Here is an 18283-nt window from a genome sequence, read left to right as displayed (position 1 = left end):
AACTGCTATTGCACTATATTATTTAACACGAAACAGAAAGAATTTTTGGACAGGAACAGAAGGATCAAAAGCCCACGGCATCACAATGGTTTCTTGCTGCTAATCAAAGCCAGGACTCTCATTCTAAAATGTGGGAAAAACACCTTTTGCTGTTTAAAGGCTTTTCCTCCCCGTTAGGATAAGTAATCACTGCAGACTTCTCTGGGTGGCAAACTTGAACACTCTAGTGCTACACAAATACTACTTTTAGATACAAATTGTACTGGGTAATTTGATTAATCAATGATCTCTTATCACCAAGTCTACGTGCTATGTGCTTTCGTGAATAAGCTGGTTTTACGAGCCCTTTGTTGGGTTAGGGATTGGGTTTTGCCCTTTTACCGATGAACAATGACCAGGTGCTCAGATGCTGCATCAGACGTTTACAATGCCAGGTGTTATGACAAATGAAATACTATATATGCTGTTATGGAAGTAGGAGTGTTTCTAATTATTTTTACATTGAAATTCTGATTGGTAGTCCTTAGTGGTTTGTAACTTCAAATCACTTTCGAACCATGAAATAATTAGCGCTCAAAATATTCCCAAAGTAGCACCATTTGCTGATAAGAAAATATGACTAAGGAAAAAGGATTTGCCAGAGCCCAGGTGGATTTTTCTTTTCAATGTTTTTTATTCTAAATGGAAATGAAATGTATATTTGTCTGAATCTGTGGTTTCTTATCTATAAATCACAGTATTTCAGCCTGCAAATATGGAATATGAAAATGTCTAATGCCAGCAGATAACCAGGGCCTGGATTTGAAAAGCAGTTTATACCGTTGCAAATGCCCTGGACAAACTCGGGCACAGCAGGGACAGTCACACTCTCTCTGTCGGCCAGACCCAGCTGCAGTGGCCAACGGGGGCTGGACGGGGAAAGGCCACCTTGTCACTCTCCTGCGGCTCCAGGCACCACTGCCCCCTCTTTGACAAGCCCCTTTGTAAGAGTTATTGCTTTTTTGTCAGAGCCTGATTGGAAAAAAAAAAAATTTTCTAGGGTACAGACCAATTTTCAGCCAGTATTTATCCTTGATTGCTTGTACTCCTTTTTCTCCTTGTGGCTATATTTATGTTTAGATTGAACTGCCTTTACCTTTTTCATTATTATCTTCTTATAAAGACATCAGATACGCTTGTGTCTTAGGCTAAATAAATCAAGCTCTCCTGGTCTTACCTTGCAGAATTGTATCCACTTTATTGATACCACTTTAGTATCTTTCCTCAACATCTAGCTGCTGCAATTTCACTTAATTATTTGGCCTCTGCACAGCGGCTCGAATACTTCTCCATCCCAACTGGAAATTTGTCTCCTAGTGCAGGCTGAGCTGTCGTGACTCTGTCAAATTGCATCTGAGTTATCTTGTGACAAACTCTATAACCAAGGTCCTTTTATTAACAATTAACAAGAAATATAGCAAAACTGTTTAATCTTCAAGGGCATGAGCTAATATTTGTACTGTAAAATTTCACCCCATTCATCCCCTTCAGTGCTCAAAGTCTTCCCAGGGTTTTTTCTGTGTGTATCCTGATCCGTCTGTAGATTAGTGCCTCCCAACTGAACATCAACCCCGGCCTGGTACTGCCTGTGCTTCAGCGATTGATGAAAATGCTGAGTGAAATCAGTTACGAGATTGACACACAAGAAATTCTGCTTGCAGATGCCACCAACCCCCACTTTCTTTTCAGTGTTGCCTTCTTTCCTTCAGCCAGCTGCTGACGCACCTCGTCATCCTGCTGCTAGTTTCCATTTTCTCCATCTTGACTGTGTTTTCCACATGTTCCACGCTCGCAGTGCATCAGATGCTCCAGATCTGTGAAATCTGCACTTGTTTGGTTGTGGAAGGCCTGATTCTTACTTTGCTTTTAGTCATGGAAATTCTGCAGACCTAATCTACTCTCTACTTGCAGGTTGGCTTGGGCATTGCCCTCTTATTTTCCACTTAAACCTGTTTTTTCCAGCACTGGATTCAAACCCTGCAATTTTACAGCATCAAAACAGGTTTTCTTTTCAGCTGTACTAGGAAGTCTGCAGTGAAACCACATCTGTGGCCGACGCTGCACAAACAGGAAGAGTTTAGCTCCACACCGCCAGTTTGAGCTGACAGTAAAAACAACTTTTCCCTTAGAGTTTAAACTTCTGACTCCTCATTGCTCCATACAAGTATCAGAACTGAAACTGTTCAACAGAACTTAGAGCCAAGGAACTAAAGGGTATAACAGAAAAATAAGATCATACCTTCTTTCCTTATAATATAAACCAGCTTTTAATAATAAAAACTTCTATCATGTTTTCAATGAGAATAACATACATTTCAATGTAAAACAGTGCACAGTGTAAATGCCCTCAGGTACTCTTCCATGTGTCTCTAAGGTTTACAGTGACTGCGGAAGTGTGGGCCAGCTCCTCACCAGGCTCTGGAAATTCTGCAGTTCCGCGGAGCCGAGCTGGTGTAGGCAAAGCCAGGATCTAGGTGTTCTTTTCATTTACGGGTGTTCCTACAGTTCTTGTAATACTAAGTACATTTTAAGTTGAGGATTCAGTAAAGAAACATCCATTTCTTCTTCAAACAGCAAACGGCAAGAATAACTCTTCCAAAATTAACACAAACAAAATCAGAAAGTGCATGAAACAATGGTCGGCTCATCTGGCTGCGGTACGAAATGGATGCTCAGTAACAAAGCCCTGCCCCCGGCAGCTGGCGATTGATGGGTTGTGGAGTTCCCTGCAACAGGTTGCTGTAGGTCAGAGGAAACAGTTAAAAGCAAGAGATTAAACAAAACACGTTGCTTCCCCAAAATTATTTCAGTCTGTGACTGAAGAAAAAAAAAATAAAGAAACAAGGTTCAGAACAATCCGCATCCCCAAACTTGTCATAAGCCATTTTGTGTTGATGTATAGATTAAAAAATTTAAGAAACCTTCATATCCAAATGGAAAAGGTCTAATTTTAATTTTTGAGGTGGTTTGGATGTTAATAAAATAAAATTAAGCCAGCTAAAAATGAAACAACCTCAGAAATAAAAACCCAAACCTTTATTTTCTACAATATACATCACTGCAAAGCTCTTCTGGATCTCCTGACTCGGAACTGTTTGAAAGGAGGCTGCGGAGAAGCAGAGCAACGGGAAGTTTCCTGTACACCCTCCTACCGACACCTGCTACGATTGAAATTCGTTAGGGATGGGTGGTCATATTAAGGCACTCACTCCGAAACAACATTATTCCTGTCCTGAGACTGCTGACATGTGTCAATTAGTTTCAGCCAGTAATCTGGAAAAAATTACTATGCTTAGGATAATACTGACAGAATGGAGAACAAATTTTCAAACAAGAAAAAATAAAGTACATTATATACATGATTCCTTTTTTTTTTAACTTAAAAGCATCCCTAATACATCTTAATAACTGTATTAAAGACTACTTAAATATTGAAAGATTTTAAATAACGTAGATTTTTTTTTCAGTAAACTGGGAGTAGCTGTGTAATTGCCAGCATATTGGTCCCATTTTAAACAATATAATTTTTATTTAAATCTTGTATATATAATAACATGATCGAAAACACATATTCCACTCCACATAAATAAGTATAGTTCTTCTGACCTGTTTTAAAAACTACATCTGTTCAAATAATCGGATTCTAAGACTGTATTTTTCCTTTGTAAAGTTTCCTTTAAAATCCTTCGCTCCAGTCTCTCCTCTTAAATAGTACGGTATTTCCAGAGTACGGAATAGGGCATTAGTAAAAAGAGTTAATCAAAAACCTGAAAGCTACAGCGAGTAAAATGAAGTAATGTTAAGAAGTATTATGGAATGTATAGTCTGCAGCATAGAGAGATTGGTTCTCACTGGGCTGAAGTGGAAAATTACTCCAGAAGAAATTCTTTATGTTCATATTGGAATAAACCATAGATTGTGCTATTCGTTGTTCAAAAGTGCAGGTCACTTCATGAAAAAGTGGGGTTTATGAAGCTACTGCTCAAGGACGCTGACCAAAATTATGCTGGCAATTAAGTGGATGCCAGATGTAGTACAGGGAGAGAGGTGCGTGTCATTCTGCATTTTCTTAGCCAATCTGTATCTTGAAGTCCACAACTTTTAGGTGGCAGCACAAACAAGTCATCAGTAAAACTGCACTTTCTGGAAATCTAATTGTCATTTTTCCAGGCATCTAGCAAATGGCAGTAACATCCATCTTAGCTCCAGGGTGGTTGTTTCAAGAATTTCTTTGAGAAGTCAAAGTGATGCAAGAATCCCTGCACGTGCTGGGAGATTCTTGGTGCCCGCGTCCAGCAGGTTCATCTCCTACTAAACCAGAGCAATGTCTCTTCCTCTCTTGAGCGGGCGCCATCAGTGGCAGTTCGCGTGGTCCTCAGAGAGGGCTGCTCGTAGGTGGATGCTTTATCCATGCTGCAGTGACGGCGCCTCTCTCGCTTTTATAAATCTCCATCTGTAGGTGGCTGGCACAACCTATAGAGTCTTTAAACAGATGAAGAGTACGGTATTAAATATCATCAGGATGATAACAACGTTACTGGCATAGTATATGAGAGTCAACATCTCCTTTATCATTCTGCAGGCTTTAGACATAATCCGGTATCAATAATACCACTATTTTTAATTTTAATAATTGCAAATTTAGAAGTGCCACTAGTAATTTATTAACCGAAGTATTTACAATCATTGTTCAAATACTATTTGACACTTTGCATCACTTCCCTTTTAACTTTGGTCCAATTCAGGTCTTCAACAGTCCCTTCCTTCTTTCTCTATATTTCTTTTGTTTTAAACCCAGCTCAGCATTTTTCCTGAGTGAGAGAGTTCACCTCTCATAGAGACTGGGATACCAAAGAGATAAAAGAACACGCTTGCTTGGTGACATGGTTGAACAAACTTCAAAATTAGTAAGCATGTTTTCAGAGAAATTTTTTGAATTACAAGATGAGCAAATCGAGACCAGTAGTTAAAGCTAAAGCACATCTTGACCTGACTATCGTTCATATGCGACTGTTAGTGGGAGCTTTTTCTTGGCGTTTTCTACTTTATATTTGAATAAACTGAAGTCTTTTATAACTTCTCTTTCAAGACTGCTACTACAGAGTTTGACAAACCTTAATGCTAGGAAATATAATCCTGAGAATTAACATTAATTCACCAGATCTCCTTTTAACTTCGCTCAGTTTTATTTCACATTATGATGACGGAGCCCAGTAGGAACATGTGTATCTGAGCTGTATTGCCCTGAAATAATCCAAGTAAACAGTCCTGGAATTTGTCATTGTGATTTACAGCGCATACAAAAGAAGAGAAATGCCTCAGCTTATGATTTGTTTGTAAAGCTGTTTCTTTTTGAACATAACATGCTGTTCTGGTTGTAAAAATGGAACCAAAGTAACATCCGACCAGTAATAAGGCAAAAAATAACCATGCTGCTAAAATGCTGACATATGACACTGGGGACATGGACAGGAGCCAACATAGACTATTATTTTATTCCTTTTTGAAATAGCAATTACAATCCAACAGAAGGGTAAGGTTCTATATGTGAAATATTGTTCTTTTTAAGGTCTTTGAGAAAATAAACCAAGGCCGGGCTGTTACAGTAAGCATCATCACTGTCTCAAGTTTAATTGTCAAGTTTAAAATAATTTCTTATAAACATTTTGAGGAGCAGATAGGAAAAAAAAAAACAACCAACAAACCATGGGCCTTGTTTAGACTAACTCAGAAGTCTAGTACCGGGTGAATAAGATAGCAGTGTTTTAAGGAAGTCTTCTTGACGCTGAACTAACATGTTCTTTGGAGGACTCCAGCACGAGCAAGTACACTCGCTCTGTCTGAAGGGACGGCACAGACTTTACTGAATCTTTCCTGGGGCTGATTCCTGCAGGCCAGAACTGTTGCGCCGTCATGGAAACAATGCCATTAACAAGAGCAGAATCAGAGGCTTCTCTGATATCTGTACAGACTGCTTCTGTATATACTGACGACAATATGATGATGATGATCTGTTACTACCATTGTGGGAAAATGCTGCATTACAGTTTATTAAAGGATATTCTCTTCTCTCTGATACATGAAATTGGAGGAAATTGACCAGAAGGAGATACTTTTCTTAAAAATAAAGGCATTCTTACCCTGTAGAGAGAGATGACGAACATCTCTAGCTCCCATTAGGTATAGTAGGATTGACAAATGTAGAGCACTTTTCAAAGTTGTCTTCTAGACAAAAACATACATAACCCTGGGCAACTGATCTCCCTTACAGCTGCAGTACGGTATGGTTGCTCTGACTTCAAGTGCTTGCTCTTTAATCTGCTCTGCCATAACTAAGCAGTCAAGCTCTTCTAAGCACAAACAGTATTAGGCTATGAATTATCTTTGCATATCTGCAGTCATATTTGCCATTCAGGCATTTTTCTTTCTAAGCGTTCCACAGATGGCTGTCAATCACTAGCTTTGCCAACTCACAGCAACAGTCCAAAAAAGAGCCTCCCCTCTGATCAGCTATGTTTTATGCAGAAACTTTTGAAGTTAATGATCTGCAAATTGTAAGCAGCAAAGCTGATTAATCTACAGTGCGCTTAGTTTAGTACACTGAAAAAGAAGAATAGGAATTTTTTCTTTTTTCTACTATTGCTACTAAGGAGATCTTTGGTTATAACAGGAACTCCACAATTGTTACAGAAACATAAAACCAGCACTCAGATCAAATGCATAATACATAATAACCTACCGAGGTGCACACTGTGGCATTTGGTCCATCACTTTCAGATTCTTGGCAGAGATTTCAACCCTTGGTCCCTAAGGAAACAGAGAATTATGGTACTGACAGTATTGATAAAGCATCTGATCCTTAGGGGGAAATATTATAATGGGAGTCTGGTTTCTATTTGAGAATCCATTAACTACTTTGAGAAGATTTGGAATGCATTGGGTGGATACATTAGTCATCTGTGTTTACTTAAAAGATGGAACTAGTCCCAAAGCACTTTACAAGCACTGCTGTGTAGCACTAGGGAATTTCTACTATTTAACACTGCGATTGAGACTTGGGTTTTTTATATACAGGAATTGTCTTAAATATACTGGGTAGTCTCTACTTGCTAACCGCCAAGGCACACGCTTTAAATAATGTACGCCGAGGCAGATATTTTAATTGCTGTAATGGCTGTACATACAAAAGTTAATTTGTTCCTGTAAAATATATGTGTAGCTATTCAGACATTAGTAGAAGTTTGGCCATATGGGTTTGTGGTGCACAAAATACAGTGCCACACTGAAGTCAACTGGTGTTTGTACAATGATGTTACTGGAATGAAAACAGTGGCATGGAGCAGAGACACGTGCAGATACTTACTTGCTTTCGCATGATGTCTGTAGCTTGCATGATACACTTGGGCAAAAGTCCATGACTTCGAGCCAGTATGGCTGCTTGCTCCAGGGACACACTCAATGTACTTCTGAGCATGGGAACAAGAGATGTTCAATCACAAACTGTATTTAAAAATGTATGAACAGGTATGTTCAGGACACTTATCTGGTAAGTATGATTTCTGTTAGCTAGTGTTCTTATATTTACTTTTTTAGGCTTTTTATTTACAAAGCTACAAAATTCCCTCAGTCCTGCATTTCCGGTCTCGTTACACCTAGATACTGCAATCGTTTGAGTCCCCAGCATCATCACCACAAGGCTGTGCTTCACTGCTTCTGCACTGACTCATGTGAAGTTATTCACAAATGAATCTAATCTTTACTCGATGGTTTTGAGATACTGGAAGAACAGTGCTCTGTTTAGAATCAATGCTTGCACACACCAAGATTCTAAAGCTATTTTTGAGCAACTTCCTACATTTTCAGTGTGTGACTGAAAACAACATTGTCTGAAAGTTATACGAAAAGAGATCGCTCAGTCAGTTGCATTCGTTGATGCACTGAAACATAAAGAAGTTTGTGTGTCAAGACTAATTATTAACAAAAGTATTAAAAGTCACAACCTACCCTAAAATAAAGATGGCAGTAGATTTAGGTCCTTATTGTATTCCCTTATGATCTACCTCTCTATTGTTTTGAACAGAATCAAATATATTGCTCACATGTCTAGAAAGGACAAAAGGTCTCATCACCCCAGTGACACGTAGGTTTCTTAAATCTCACCTCTGCATCCCAGTGCCGCACATAGTAATCTGACAGGCTCCAAGTCGATAACAGAGCTCAGAGGATATGGGCAGCAGGCCAGCCCCTGATGCGTTACTGCTAGAATATCCTGACTGGGTTGGTTTTGTATTAATGAAAGACTTCATCAGCCTGCAAAGCTCATCCATTGCATTAATGGGGCGAATAAGCTAAACAAAGCAATAAAAAAAAAAAAAGCATCAGTGGCATATGTACACCTTCAGTTATAAAGACATTCACAATTCTTTATCCTATGTCTAAGCACAATATTCTACACAAAAGTAACTGCCACAGAGTAACAACTATTTAGAATATACATGAACTTTGGAAGTGGAAAAATGCTACTTGGGCTTGGGGCGATTTTTTGCAATTATCACAGGTCACATAGATTGTTTACAATGTATATTGCAATTGCAAAGATAGTCTGTGATTTTGTCTTCCCTGCAGGAGTATTTAATGCCTTACATGCGTATATTCCCATGTGCCACCTGCCCCAGTTAGACAGACTGCCTTTACCTGCCATACTGGGAGGTACTATTCTCCTGTTTGTGCCTGCCCCAGTTCAGCACATTTTCTTCCAAACAAAAGAACTGTTGCCAAGCCTCAGAGAAATTCAGATCACTTCTTTAGGGTAGGGAATGTTTTTTAAATGATGTTTGGATTTGTACAGGCCTGCAATATGGGTATCCCACGACTGGGATTTTAGAGATTTAGAAATAATGTTTCTATGAGATAATTTATTGTAGAAATAAACACAATAACTATACCTGGTCAATCTTCACTGCAGTAGTATTGGAATCAGTGGGCAAGTTTGATCTCTCCAGGTAAAATGTCCTGCAAAAAGGCCAGCAAGGACTACATTAGTTGGTGTGTCTCATTTGAAGCGCAAATATGTATACTATCTCATACAAAACATCTGAGAGGGCTATGCTAAAAATCTTGTACTTGAAGATCTGCTTTCTTATTCAACCATTTTGATTGCAGTAATTTATGAAGTCTGTACTAAGATACGCCAAATCCCCTTTTTATGTAATTTCAGCTCTGCACAAAATTATGAAGTCAAATTAGATGGGCATTTCATCCTGTACAGTGCGCTACTTCAGAATGAGCTTAACTATGGGAAGAAAATTAACAAGTTTCCCACACAATGAGAATCTCCAAAAATTGTATTTGTACATGAAACCATCAGGAATGGAATCTCTTACATTTTGAGTACCTTAGGAAGGAGCACTCTTTTCACTGTCTTTTAAGGCAAAGGAGAAGCACGAAATACCTGAGTTTACGGTAGTATTGCTGCACTTTTTCAAGTGAAATGCCATTAATTTGCTGGGGAAGTTCCTCTAGAGATGAGCCAGCTGGTTGTGATTGCCCCTCCGTACTCTCTAGAGCTGAAGAAGAAAACATTTTAGTAAACCCATGTTATGAATTTTCTTTTTATTCATTTATTTGTTTATCATTATATCATGTCACTGCTCAGCAAATGACTGTTGGATCATGTCAAGGTTGATCCCGTTACTGCATAAATTTAATGCATGTCCCTGTATGGGAATATAGAGGTAGTATCATAAAGGTGAGCGTCACAAAAAGCAGTTCTATCTAACAGCAGTTACTTGCTATTAATAGCCCCTTGAAGGAAATTTCCTGTATTGTATTTTGGTGTGAATATTTGCTTATCAAGTCAATTTCCAATCCCGATGATTCTGTCACAGTGTAGGCTTTTAAAAACGCTTCTCTGTAGCCTGGGAACGTCTCCTGATACCATACTAGATCAGATTGTCCACATAGTCCAATACAATGTCTGTTTGGCCTTTATAGGAAGGCATAAAAAAAGACCCAAACAGGCATATCTTGTTCTCATGATTGTGTCTTATTCTAAAATCTAGCACTCCCCCAGGTCTTCCTAGAACAGAAACATCTGCTTCTTAAATATATCTGTAGTTCTCAGCTGCATTATGTTAAGAGCTTCATGGTCATTCTTTATTTTGAATCTTTCAACATCACAAGTTATCTTATTTTTCTCAAGAAAGCTTTTTATAGACACCTTTTGTAAAGAGCACCGTGTGCAGTTTCAAGCTTCCCCCACTCTGAAACCGAGAAGGCAGTTTGGAGAAGTAGTAGCTGTCAAGATAAAAGATAACCTTCAAAGCCTGGCGACTTCCTTCGATGTGGTAGAAGACATGAGTATCTGGAGAAATAAAGATAAAACACTTGCTGGTTTACTGCAGCAGGAGAAATGCAAAACCATCGCTATCTGAGTTTGTTAGGTTATCTAATGACATTTCACATCTCCAGCATTAGAGGAATAAGGGAGAGAGCCCTTATTGAGAGAATGCAGGCTCTGAAATATTATACTTAAAAAGATACGCAGTTAGCATGACCTACCATGATGTTTGATGCTAATACCATAAACATGGTTAATAATTAAAATCCTATCTTGTTTCATGGCATCTCATAGTCAGTAAACATGGAGAGAGATCTGGCAGGGTGGGACACAGGACACAGAAGAGCTGGAGAGGGACAGTCCTTCTACCTTAGGTAAGATGGTGAATTACAAACATCTGTCGGGAACTGCTCATCATCTGTCATAGCTCCCCATGTGTGAAATCACACGGGTAAGGTACGCTGGCACAGACCGTAGTTACAAATCACAGAACCAGCATCCCCCAATCCCACAATGCCAGTCCTGCCTTGTATCCTGTCTGTCTGCAGTGGAAGCTGAGAGAATGCAACAGCGCTCCAGAGAAGCTGCTCAGTACTCTCTGGGTCTGACACGGTCTGTTAGATTTACAATCACGGAGGACATTAACCCATGAAACAAACAAGAGAAAAAGGGCTTCAAAGAAACAGAGAATACTCACTTGCTACAAGACTTTCATCCAGCTGCTTGAAATAGAAGGCAACTTTGTCCAGCTCAGTCAGAGTGACCTGGAAGTCTTCCAGCATGGTACGCTCCTCCTTCTGCAGGGCAAAGAAACAGATATAAATAGGTTATAATCTGCCAGAAAGAGATCAGTGGCAGAAAGGTATAGTTGTTATGGGCATGCTTTGGTTCAGGAGACTTAGAGCAGAATGTGGAGCCTTCCATTAACTCCATCCCAGCCAGGTAATTACTAATGGCTCTTTGGCTTTGTGATACAAGCTTAGCTACCCTTTGCATAGATGTCACTGGATGTGATTCACAGGGAGTAGAGAGATTTGACTGAGTAAGTCTGAAGGAATCTCTTTCTCCAAACTTTATTCTATACCTACAAATGGGAAGGACGGCCTATCAGTTACTGTGACATAGATGTCCCTACGTTCCATGCAACGTGAAGAAATAGCAGTTACATACGCATATAGTTTGGATTGTATTTAAAAAAAACAAACGACACTCAACCTATGATGTTTACAAAGTCCAACAATTGTCACTTCTCTATAGTGCCAGAGCTACTTGTCTTTTTTATGCTCCTTTTTCTTAACATTTTTACAGTTATGGTAGCTTATCTACTGTAGCTATGGTTTATCTGTTCCATTAGGTGCAGAGGAACTATGCAAGACCAGCTCCTCTCCTCCTTAGACATGGAAATACCAGAATAACGGAAGTAGAGAGAGACTGCAGTCTATCTATTCTGTAAAAGTGCCCAGTGTATGAACAAAAGCCTACATTTTCATGTTGTCCAAGCTCTTGAAATTCTCAGAACATTTTCACCTATTTGTTGAAATGTACGCTTTCACCAGAAGATGGCAGGCCACACACGTGTCACCAACAACGGAGCACTAAAACCTCCCTAAATGCAGAGGGTTACAACAAATATGAAGGCAGACAGATTCCTACAGTGTTCCAGTGGGTCCAGTATTTGTGAGAAGATTAAGATGATACGGAATATTGGCACATCGTTGTGAGCAGTGGGAATTGCCACAGGCTGCTGTAATGAGTCTAACCATGCTGCTAGAAGGAAGGGCTCTGGCTGTGCTGTGAATGGCAGAGAAGTACAGAGGCAAGTGCGAGCAGACCCAAGGGTGCCACGACTCTTCATCTTACCACAGTGGGAGAGAGGAGAGCCTGGTAGTTTAGTAAAACACCAGTGGCTGCTATCTGTTCCAGCCATTTTCTGCTTGCATCTCTGCTGCTTTCTTCGTATTCCCCATTGTTGTTGTATCGATAGTTGAGAGCGGCCAGTAACTGCTCTGAAAAGGTGCAAATAGCAGCCACAAGAGACTGGCAGAAGATGGAATCACGTCTCAGCTGTAGCTCAGTATCTGCCAGAGAAGGGGAGAGAAGCACAAAGAAGTCATGAGTATACTTGTCTTTAATCTCACTGCCAAAGAGGCAGTTTGCGCGTGTGTTTGTGTGTGCGCATGACGTTTGGCTTCTGCTGTAGCCTTGCAAAGACTTAACAGATAACCTCTTCTTGCTGGGTGACCTGGGTGTCTAGATAAAGACAGCATAGCTGGAGTACATGCATGTTTGAAAATTTTCTAGTCCACTTGACTGTTTATTACTACCTCTGCCATCTGCATGCACATTCTTCTGGCTGGGAAGAGCTGTAACTCCTTAGTGCTGTATCTGGACTGATTCCCTTCTTTTTTTGTTTACAGAAGCAAGAGAATTCTTGAAAGAAGGTCTCTGCCATTACTTCTCTCCTGGGCTATTAGCGATTCATCTTCCCCCATCCATCTGTATTTTGTGGGCTTCCCATATGCTTAATGCATTAACTGGGCCTGCCCATACGGTACCAATTGGTTTATGTTTCCTGGGAGAATTTCTCCCCGTGTTAACTTTGCTTCCAGTCCGCCTGCCAGGCAGCCACATGCTGGTCAAATCAACCTCGTCACACTTAAGGGGATTGCAGGCCAAAGAGGCACATGAATAAGTGAAGAGCTACTTCCCAGGCACCCTGGGCTCCGCCAGCAGGCACCAGAGTACAGCAGTCTCTTATTGTCCAGGCAGTGTTCTCCCCAGAGAAAGAAGCTGAAGACATCACCAGAGGCTTTGAAGATCTGGATTATTTTTATAAAGCAGTGAACACAACAGACTGACTAATACGCTCCAGGCCCTGGGCCATATTCTCAGCTTAAGGGCAACCAATCCTTCCAGCAGCACACCTCTGCACTGCTGGAAGTGAGGCAAAGAGAGCCTAGGACTGCCCTCAAGGCAAGGGAATCCCTTGTGCCATGAGCTGCCGTAGCCAGTTCAGTGCCATCTGTTCCTCCATTCTTTCCAGAGGATGTTCATGGAGATGCTGCAGGAGATGGGGCACGGGTAGTGACTTAGGGAGTCATTGTATCTGCTGGCATTAAAAACAGCCTTTATGGACACTAGAGTGACACCACACGCTGGTGGTGTCAGACAGACTCACGGACCAGCCCTGGCAGGAGCAGAGAGGTGACTTCAACCCATGCAAATCTCTCATCTTCGTTTTATGAAGACTTGAGAATCGAGTCTGGCACAGTGAAATAACAACAGCCTATTCCAGTTATTTATTATCTCATTTTCAAACAAAAGTACACCAAGTAGGTGTTTCAATTACAAAAAGACTGCGCATTCACTCCCGGGAAAGGCCTGTCCCTCCATCTGCGAGCACAATGTTTTGTGTATTACCATGCACACACCACACAGATTAATGATGTGTAATTAGGTGCTGCCTGCACACTTAGGGTCTTACTCTGCACCTGGCTATAATTTCGGTACACACAATCCTAGCTCCTAACACACCGGCTCTGGCTGGAAAGATGACAGAGTCTCTTTCTCTGGTCTCACAGAAAGTTGTGCAATAGGGCTCATTTTTGCTGCGTGTTCTCACCACAGCAGGAAACAGCAAAAGCCATCTGGGAAGGAGGACTGTACAAAGGGAAATATGAAGGCAGTAAAAAGAAAAACAGTACTTGGGAAACATCAGCGACCAGCCAGGTAACACAAGCAGCCTACAGTGAATTGAAATAATGTAAACTGAAGAACAGATGTCAGATGTGTGGAAAGTTGCCCTAGATGCAGAGCATAAGAAATGTTAGCATAAAATGCCACAGAAAACCTGAAATGCTAAGGCAAATCATAACATCCTGATGTATGCACATGCTTGCACATAAAACTGTAAGGGTTAGGGACTTCTGTATATATGACATTGTTTTGCAACAATTCAAAACCCCTTACCTGTGCATTTTAACAAGGCCAAAAGCAGCTGGTTCTTCCCATCTGAAACAGTGAAGAAAAGGAATGTTCTAGTCAACATGACACCAAGGTAGATTTGATTGCATTTGGTAACAGACTCCTCATTCCTCACAATGCCTGGCCTCTGCGTGGCCATTTCTATTTACTCTAGTAGTCCTTACTCGTACAGGTATTTTAATGACCGAAAAAGAAACAAAGTGTAAATCAAAGAATTTTACAGGCTGAATGCTCTGTTAACAGTCATGAATTACTGCAACCAAACTGCACGTGTAGATGAATCTCTAAGGAGGTGATTTCTGTCCAGTGCTTTGCACTGGGCTGAAAACATCAGATTCAGCTCCTGTTCCAGTTCAACCAGACTGCAATGGGCTAGGATGTTGTAATGGCTGATTAACATTCATTTCGTTCTGGAATATACCAAACATCTCCCTCTTCCTTTTGTAAAAACGTTACAAAAATCACAGGGAAATAGATCAGGTCTGATATCATTCTGTCTGAATGGGCTGATGAAATAAAATAAGGGAGAGAAGGTTCTTTGGAACTGCTGCACAGGTGAGATTTTACCATACGGCACCGAGACTCTGCAAACGATAACCTGTTTTACCTGTTCTTCTCTAGAGCCCAGTGCAGCCTTATTACACATTGAGATAAAATGCTCAACTGCTAGGCTTGATTAGATCAAAATCTTTTCTCCCTGAAGCCGATGACAAACTTTTCATTATTTACAAACCTTCCACGTGTTTTTGTATAATTTCAACAAGGTTCTTGATGCGCAATGGAAGGTTCCATGGATCTTCTTGAATGCTGGCTTGAATATTATTCCGGCACCTAACCGTGGTTTCTTCCTTCTGTTTAAATTCTAGAAAAAATTGAGTTTGTTAGCCATTAAGGAAATGCTCCATACCTGAGAGTGGCTTATGAGTTATAATGTGTATACAGACAAAAGCAGAGATACAGTATCAATAGCAACAACTGTGAATGAAAAGTGTTCTTAAATAGATCTAATACAGAAGGAAGAAAAGGCTTTTCCTGTAATCTCATGACCAGCAGTCTCCTAGCATTGTTTTCAGGATTATGGACTAAAAGTTATGTACATGGTGACGTGCACAGTGACGGGAGCTCTGCACGACTCACAAAGCACGGAATTCCCTTCTGTTTTCTCTGCCTTTAATAGTGCGCAAGCAGCTGGATCAGGTAGATCTGGAGTCTCTGGCTGTGCAGAATCAGATCAACGTTTTGGCTGCAGCTGTCACATCCCATAATACTGATAAGTTATGAAATACTCTGCTTTCTTTCACCTGATGGAAACTAATTATTTAATTACAGAGTAGAAGATTTATTCTCCATGACTTAGCTAGGTAGCTAAGCCAACTACCCCATCGGTGGTGATAAAATGCATAAGCAGACAGAGAAACACAGAAAAACCGTGCCAAATCACTGCTCATGAACAGAAAACGGGAGAGCATTCAAATTTACATCCATCACTGAAAGGTGTCTATGGTGTCTTTGGTCCGGATTCCAGCTGAATGTAAGCAGGGCTTGTCCGTTCCTTAGTGTGATGAATGTGGGATCATCAGTTAACTTCAGTTAACTAAAAGACTCTGTCAGTGTAATTAATATAGTTGTAACAAATGAGACTAAGCAAAATAAAATAAAGGCAGTGGACACAGGGTGGCTGTTATTTCTTCGCTTCATTCCAACAGTGCATGGAAAGACTAATAGATATTCTACATAAATGAGAATGTGTTTGCAAAGATGAGTTCATGTAACAGAACTTCATAGGAGTTATTTCTGGACTCAGAAAAAAAAAAAGCAGAAAAAAAGTCTCTTCGAGAGTTTGCCACTGTAACTTAAAAATAGAGCTTGCCAAAGGTTGGAGCAGGGGGGGCGTGACTACAGCACCTGAAGTATACTAGGAATAGTAGGAAACATTTCAGATTTCAAGTGGGAAAGGAAATGCAGCAAATGTTCAGAAAATAAAGTCCTGTGTATTTCAGTGAGAGAAGAAACCACATCCTGGGCCCCAAAACCGTTAAGACCAAAGTCTCCTCATGCTCCCTGAGGAAAAAGAAAACACGGCATCATCTGTTTGCTCTCTATGGGAATCAGTTTTCAAAATAAGTGTCATGTGAGGATGAGTTTACTCTGGCAATTATCCATCTGAAGAAAAGCAGAATAAGTCATTAAGAAAACTCAGGCAGAACCTTTTGGTGCCTCAGATCTACAGTGGCCAGCCCCTCGTCAGCTTATCAGAGCGCTCATTGACCTTGTATCTCACCTATCTCTACCTCGTACCTTTGGAGATACATATCCGTGTTCACACTGAGAGACAGATTTGGAGACTTGTGAAAGAGCTGTGAGGATTCAGCGGCATATAACACAAGTGTTCTGTGTGTTTCACAAGGAATTTATGTGAAAATGACCTTTTAAGGATGCAAAATTTCGATGGTCAGACACGGTACCTGCCATTAATGTATGAGTGGGCAGACTGCATAGTTAAGTGAGTTTGTGTGGCCATATTGTAGATATGTTAAGCTCTTAAGTCCTAGCAAATCACATTATTAAATACAGTCAACCTTTTCCTTTACCTTGCAAACTGTGGTCCATTGGAAAGTGCTTGGTTTCTTCAAAGGCCTTAGTTATTACTGGTCCTTTTAGAAGTGCATTGATTGCATCGACCTACAATTGGAATGTTTTCAATCAGTGTTAGTAAAATTTGCAGAAGAAAATGCAAAAGCCGTTACACTATTTGTATTTTGGAATGATTTCTCGTTGACAAATAGCATTAAGACTTTCCAACCATAAACTAGCCTAAAGAGCCTCACACCGAATACAGCGTTTTGCACAATGTTATCTACATGCTGATGACGCAAAAGACAATACATAACAATTCCCTGGTGCTATACATCTGTAAAGACATCTGTTGGCTAAACTTGCGAGAACTCTTCTGAGATCTGTAAATGTGATCCATTTAGATCCCACAAGAATATGATACATATTAGAATTCTGTTCACGTTTTCCTTTTTTTCATGAAAGCTTTTTTCCCCTCAGTCTAATGTCTGAGATCAGGCAGGTAAACCTCACTTAAATCACACACGGCAACTTGAGCGTTGACAAAATTGATTCCTCAAACTGTCCTATAATATACTTGCTTACACTGTGCCCCAAAATCTTGATAGTTTGTCTTCTCTCAAAATATGATTTCATTAAAGAATTTGATACTTCCAATTTCTTGTTTGACATGCATAAAGAGAAAGCAATTCTGTGTAATAGTAACGCTTTACATACCTGGTTAAAAAGATGTTCCAGGCAGCCATGAAGTTTATCTTGTTTATCTAAAGGAATCCTCATATCATTGGGAAGCTCATCTCCTAACAAAAGAAAGATGAAAAGCTTTTAACTGTCTTAACCAATGTAATCTGTGATGAGGTCACAGATGACACAAGCACATCTTCACACTGGAGTGGGTGAAAAATGATTGCTGCTTTATCTCTAATTCATAGATCAAAATACTCATGATTTTTCATGTAATGCAAATGTCCAATAACTAAAGAAGCTTATCCCTGCCGAATACCTCTTCCCTATTCCAAATTTATTGTGGTTCATTAGGAAAAGAACAAATCTCTTATCTTTATGTTCTTGAGATTAGTTTTGAAGAAACCACATTCGCAACTTAAACATGCAAGTGCTTATAATCAGCAAAGACTTATCAGCTCTACTAAGGGGCCTGGTATGAGAAATACGCGTGTAATCTATGCATGTACTCACCTGACCCCATCTCGTCACTGCCCAAGTACGAGCTGTTGCTCCGTACGCTGGTGTATGACAGCACTGAGTCCCGGTTACTGTTACATTCACTAAAAAGAAAATCAAAGAAGCTGACTGAAAATAAGCTGTCCTTACGTCCAGTCTGATACC

The 18283-nt window shown here is 40.2% G+C and overlaps 1 protein-coding gene across 3 annotated transcripts in view; it reads right to left on the bottom strand.

Moving 5' to 3' along the window:
* Nucleotides 1-3053: 3053 nt before the first annotated feature.
* Nucleotides 3054-18283, bottom strand: part of PREX1 (phosphatidylinositol-3,4,5-trisphosphate dependent Rac exchange factor 1) — a 163076-nt gene continuing 147846 nt past the window's right edge. For all 3 annotated transcript variants that reach the window (XM_074605020.1, XM_074605021.1, XM_074605022.1), the window contains exons 27-40: nucleotides 18134-18222; nucleotides 17654-17736; nucleotides 16954-17044; nucleotides 15096-15224; nucleotides 14348-14389; nucleotides 12239-12456; nucleotides 11076-11175; nucleotides 10259-10402; nucleotides 9491-9605; nucleotides 8985-9051; nucleotides 8200-8387; nucleotides 7403-7505; nucleotides 6779-6846; nucleotides 3054-4521 (exon numbers count right to left, since the gene is read on the bottom strand). In XM_074605020.1, the coding sequence (XP_074461121.1) occupies nucleotides 4479-4521; nucleotides 6779-6846; nucleotides 7403-7505; nucleotides 8200-8387; nucleotides 8985-9051; nucleotides 9491-9605; nucleotides 10259-10402; nucleotides 11076-11175; nucleotides 12239-12456; nucleotides 14348-14389; nucleotides 15096-15224; nucleotides 16954-17044; nucleotides 17654-17736; nucleotides 18134-18222 (1480 nt within the window). In that variant the 3' untranslated portion in view covers nucleotides 3054-4478. The remainder of the gene's footprint in view (nucleotides 4522-6778; nucleotides 6847-7402; nucleotides 7506-8199; nucleotides 8388-8984; nucleotides 9052-9490; nucleotides 9606-10258; nucleotides 10403-11075; nucleotides 11176-12238; nucleotides 12457-14347; nucleotides 14390-15095; nucleotides 15225-16953; nucleotides 17045-17653; nucleotides 17737-18133; nucleotides 18223-18283) is intronic.

This window comes from Larus michahellis, chromosome 12 (assembly GCF_964199755.1).
Source record: "Larus michahellis chromosome 12, bLarMic1.1, whole genome shotgun sequence".
Classification (NCBI taxonomy): domain Eukaryota; kingdom Metazoa; phylum Chordata; class Aves; order Charadriiformes; family Laridae; genus Larus; species Larus michahellis.
This window is presented reverse-complemented; position numbering and strand designations above follow the sequence as displayed.